This window comes from Musa acuminata, chromosome BXJ1-2 (assembly GCF_036884655.1).
Source record: "Musa acuminata AAA Group cultivar baxijiao chromosome BXJ1-2, Cavendish_Baxijiao_AAA, whole genome shotgun sequence".
NCBI classification, from domain to species: Eukaryota; Viridiplantae; Streptophyta; class Magnoliopsida; order Zingiberales; family Musaceae; genus Musa; species Musa acuminata.
The window spans coordinates 19,415,952-19,421,336 of record NC_088328.1 but is presented as its reverse complement, the minus strand read 5'-3'; the positions used below and the strand labels follow the sequence as shown (position 1 = coordinate 19,421,336).

At 42.1% G+C, this 5,385-nt stretch overlaps 2 protein-coding genes across 2 annotated transcripts; both read left to right on the top strand.

Moving 5' to 3' along the window:
* Positions 1–290: 290 nt before the first annotated feature.
* On the top strand, positions 291–1,484 carry LOC135597015 (probable glutathione S-transferase GSTF1). Its single transcript, XM_065089396.1, has 3 exons — positions 291–691; positions 770–818; positions 890–1,484. The coding sequence occupies exons 1-3, from the start codon at positions 545–547 to the stop codon at positions 1,342–1,344; spliced, it is 651 nt and encodes a 216-aa protein (XP_064945468.1). The 5' UTR covers positions 291–544; the 3' UTR covers positions 1,345–1,484.
* Positions 1,485–2,546: 1,062 nt separating this feature from the next.
* Positions 2,547–5,165, top strand: LOC103970023 (dephospho-CoA kinase). The gene is made up of 3 exons (XM_009383649.3): positions 2,547–2,836; positions 3,909–4,054; positions 4,449–5,165. The coding sequence occupies exons 1-3, from the start codon at positions 2,729–2,731 to the stop codon at positions 4,885–4,887; spliced, it is 693 nt and encodes a 230-aa protein (XP_009381924.1). The 5' UTR covers positions 2,547–2,728; the 3' UTR covers positions 4,888–5,165.
* Positions 5,166–5,385: the final 220 nt, after the last annotated feature.

Sequence of the window (5,385 nt, the reverse complement as noted above, 5' to 3'; positions counted from 1 at the left end):
CATGCGATGTCTCGACGTGCCCTGTGGTACCCGCCCGGCTGAATTATTGCGGGAGTGACGCGACAGGCGCGTCGATTTGTGCCTCTTCGGTGCTCTCGGGACTGGGTGTGGCAGGTGCGAGCCGACAGACGTCTTTTTCTCCCGGCACGTTACGTATTTGACTAATTGTGTGCGACATGAACGATGCGAGAGCCGGATAAAGACGTATTTTTCTCGTAGCGTGTTACATGTTTGATTAATTGTGTGTGAGACGATGTGGGAGAGTGGAGCAGTTGAGCGATGGTAGAAAGAGATCAATCTGGGCGAGGTGGCCGAAGCACCGACTGCTGAGGGCGGAATCGTACGCCAGACTCAACCACAATTGTTAAAAACTAGAATAATCAAGATATTACTACTGCCGTAAGGAAGCAATCAAGGTGGCGTGAAGAGTGGAACTGACCGCTCCCGTCTTCCATAAAGCTTTATCCGGAGTGCGTTGTGAGAAGGAAAGCAGAGGAGATAAGGAAGAGAGAGAGGGAGAGAGCGAGAGAGAGAGAGAGAGGTCATGGCGGTGAAGGTATACGGAGCAGCGATGTCGACGGCCACGGTGCGCGTGCTTCTGTGCTTGGAGGAGATGGGGGCCGAGTACGAGTTGGTGCCCATCGACTTCTCGACCGGCGAGCACAAGTCCCCTCCCCACGTCGCCAGAAACGTAAGTCTCTACCTTTGGGGAGTTCCTCTCTCTGTCTCTCTCTCGCGTCTTATGTGCCGTCTCGTGTGATTTTGGCAGCCCTTCGGCCAGGTGCCGGCCTTCGAGGACGGAGATCTCATGCTTTTTGGTGAGCCATCATCCCTCTTTCTGTGTGTATCTCTTTACCCGTCCTTCGTTTGCTGACACTTGGGGGATCAGAGTCAAGAGCGATCTCAAGATACGTGCTGCGCAAGTACAAGTCATCGGGCCCTGACCTGCTGAGGGAGGGCAGCCTGGAGGAGTCGGCTATGGTGGACGTGTGGCTGGAGGTGGAGGCTCAGCAGTACGACAAGGCGATTTCCGCCATCTACATAGAGACCGTGATCAAACCTGTCTTCTTCGGCGGCGTCCCGGACGAGAAGGTGGTGGCGGAGAGCGCGGCGAAGCTGGGCAAGGTGCTCGACGTGTACGAGGCCCGGCTGTCCAAGTCCAAGTACTTGGCCGGCGACTTCCTCAGCTTCGCCGACCTCAGCCACATTCCTTACACCCACCACATCGTAGCCGGTCCCCAGGCTTCCCTGTTCGAGTCTCGCCCCCATGTGAAGGCCTGGTGGGAGAGCTTGGCGTCGCGGCCCGCGTACAAGAAGGTGACGACCGGCACGCCCACCTCGTAGTGAACTCCTGTTCCCAAAGCTCTTCTGAGGGTTGTTGTCTGAGTGCTGCTGTCAGTTTGAGGCTCTGAAACGCTTTGGTGTGTGTGTTCGCTTTGGAGCGTTGCTCATGGAATAAGACCCTTTGCTTTCTTTCCCTTCAAGTTGGAGTGCAGGAAAACCATGTTTGCTGATGGAGTGCACAAACAGCTCTGTTTGCTGCTGTTGTTGCGGAGACATGGCGTCCGTTAATCCCAGCAGGAAGAAGCAACAAGTAAAGCTGCTCTTCTTCCTCATTAATATGTAAAGCCAAAAAACACGCAACTCCTACATCTTTGTCTCCATCGACAGCTGCTGTAAGGTGATTGTTTGAGGCATCCTACAGCTAAAAACCGGTGTGTTAGAAAACATCAAAGTTACAAGTATCTACTAAGTAACAACTACATCGTATAGGTCATTCTAGCAATAGATGTAATGATGGGCTAATATAACAGAGGTAATGGTACAACAAGATCCTCTTAGAAAGGTTGAGGTTAATATCACATAGCTTATATTAGAAACAGAGAGTATATAAATATTAATAAATTTTTAAAAATTGAGTTTTAGCTTATCAAAGTTAATATTTAGTTAAAAAAAAAATTAAATATTAATATTATGTATTTAATTTTTTTTATCAAAATTGGGAGTTTGAAATTTTATCCATTTATTTTAAAGTTGAGGGTTTCAAACTTCGATTAACATATTATTTATATTTAAAATATTAATTTAATGATGATATATCTAATTTTTTTGATTTAAAATTTTATCAGTGTACTAGACTCACTTACAAAAGTTTGAAATCTTATCTAATATATTTTTATATATTAAATATTGATCTAATTATAATGTATTAGATTCAATTATTTTTTAAAAAAGTAGGGTTTAATATTTTATTTAATATGTTTTTAAAAAATAATAATTAATTTAGTTGATAAAAATTTTGATAAGCCATGCATTCATCCACCCATTACTAGATCGCCCTCTGCTCTACCAACGTTGGCCTTGGGGGAAGAGATGGCTCCACTAACGGGTCCCACTTATGGCCTAGAAAGAGCAGCCCGTTAAAGGACTCACCACCTCACCTAGCAGCGCTAGGTGGAGGCATGACTCCCCACCCGACCACTTTTCACCCTCCCTCTACCCTAATGGCATCGATAGCGGGTCTCTGGTGGACCCCGTTGTTAGTTGCTAATCACCAGGAAGCGATGTTGGTGGCATCGATAGCGGGTCTCCGCTAGAGGATTCTCCGCGACTCGTGCCACTCGCGCGGAGGAGGCAGAAGGGGGCGAATCCTTTCTCTTCCTCTTCGTCGTCCTCTTCTCCTATTTCCCTTGTTTTACCCTCTGTCGGATTAAATTGCGGAGAGGAGATGAGGTTGGTGGGACTGACGGGCGGGATCGCGTCCGGGAAGAGCACGGTCTCCAATCTCTTCATATCTGAAGGCGTTCCCGTCGTCGACGCCGACGTCGTTGCCCGGGTAAATTCATTTAGCATTTGTCACATCCACCACTCCTTTCCTTTGCAAAGATCCTGAATTTTCTCGTTTGGCTTCTAATTTGTCGATGTTGGCTACTAACATTGTGGAAATAAACTTTGTACAAATTACAACCGCTTGCACTTTTGCTGTGTAGAAATAGATATTGGTTTCATCTGGATTTGATTTCTCTTCATTAGTTAGGGTTTCATGTGTGCGTTGTACAGCCCTTTTTGCTGTGGTCTTAAATGAATGATGAAATTGATGTCCAAAACTATAGTTGGTCTCAATTTTATATGTGAGAAATAACATTTTTGACTTAATTCTGTGTGTTGCAAATTGATTTTTGTTCATCGGTGCCAGCTCGTACGGGACTCCATATGGCTTTGGAGTTGTGTCACTAATTCTTATCGATCATAGAGTCTGTCGAAAGGACAAAAATGGAGCTGAACGTACATGTGAAAGTAACTCTATTATACTTTAACTCGCGGTGAAAATTCTACACTTTGCACAAAGTTAAAACTTTGAGTACCTTTTCTGTTTTGGCCTCCTTTATCCTAACATTCTTGCTGATGTATTCATGTTTATGGTTTTTGTACTAGTGATTGAAATGATAATACTGCAAAAGAAAATGATTTGCCTGCTCCAACCACCCAATCCTGCCCACGGAATCTACCACATTCCTTTCTTGTTCAATGATTACATTGTAAATCTTTGATGAGTTAAACCTCAACTACGTTTGTGATCATTTTTCTTATACTTCAGCAATGTACAAAATAACTATTTACATTGATCTTTGGATTGGGGGTTTGGAACTTGCGTAGGTAGGTTGTTCTTACATCGAAGAATTTATACTTATGTTGCTTCTCATCATTTGTGATCAAGTACTACTGAACTACTTTTGTGCGTTACTTTTCCAATTGTTGTATCATACTTATAGATACATTTGAGAACTCCATTTTGTGATCATATTGTGTTTGTCCTAATGCAACAATTTATAATTCTCGCATTTTTCTGAAGCAACTATCAGATTGTTATGATTTGATATCTAGATAATTATGGTGCTTCAATGCAGGATGTGGTGAAGAAGGGAACGGGTGGTTGGAAGAAAGTGGTAAAAGCATTTGGGAACGATATTTTACTAGAGAATGGAGAAATTGATAGAGCACGGTTAGGTCACATTGTCTTTACAGATCCAGCAAAACGCCAACTTCTGAACCGGTATGGACTTCAAATAGAGCATTACAACTGGAAACTGTTTCCACTCAACTAGGATTGAAGGATTTAATTAGTATATAGTACGGATTGGCTCACGCTTTGACACTTCTATTGATTCTTACTAGTTGGTTGTGTTATACAGTAAGTAAAATTCAACACCTGGTTCTTTTATAACTACCCGTTGCCCAACTTCATGAATAATATTATAGCCTTTACTTTGCATTTAGTACTATGATTCTAACATTAATAGCAGTTCCTGTTGCTGGATTTCAGCTTGATCATATGCTAAAATAATCAATTTTCTTGTTGGTCTTTCCTTTTAATCAGAGGAGGTGGAAATACAAAACTGCACATGAATTTATCTAACTTTTTTTTTTTTCTTTTTACCTACCTGCAGTTTATTGGCTCCATATATTTCCTCGGGCATCTTTTGGGAGGTATTCAAGCTGTGGATAAAAGGGTCAAAGGTTATCATTCTAGACATCCCATTGTTGTTTGAGACCAAAATGGATCAACAAACATCTCCTGTTATTGTTGTATGGGTTGATCCTGAAACCCAGATAAAACGCTTAATGGCAAGAGATGGCATACCTGAAGAACAAGCCAAAAATAAAATCAACGCACAGATGGCACTGGACCAGAAGAAGACCAAGGCAAATATAGTCATTGATAATTCTGGCACAATTGAAGAAACAAGACTACAATTCCAGAAGGTTTTGAACCAAATCAGTCGACCTCTAACATGGAAAGAATATGCTCTATCCAGAGACGGCATCTTTTTGCTTCTTACATCTGCGGTGGTAGGTGTTTTGGCAGTACGCAAAAATTTACCTTGATGATAGATTTAACTGACATCTTTGTCAACTTTCTGAATGGTTTGCCACCAGTATTTATTTGGTTTAATGTCACATTGTATTGTATCGTGATGTCATTGTCAACAAAGTTTAGGCGATGGGGAATGTGCACACAGGCAACCTGTTATCCTGCTCAATGCAATTGTCACTACATTTTGTGGTTTTTTCTCACCATTACTGAACCCTGTTTGTGTATTTGACCTCAAAATGGTCAAAAATATAATTTCTTTGGTGAGTCAAATTTATTTTTCTCTTGATTATCTCATATATGAATGTCATGAAAAATTGATTGTCGCATTTGATGCTTGGCAATTTGGATGAGCTATAAATTGTTATAAGCTTGGATGCACATAATTGTGTTTGCAGTTAGTCTTGGAAGCTTGGATACACTAGTTTGCTATTAAATTCTATGGTGGTAGTCATACTTGCCTAGGCAATCATGTTCTTATGCTCACTATTAGAGATCCAAAACATTAGAGA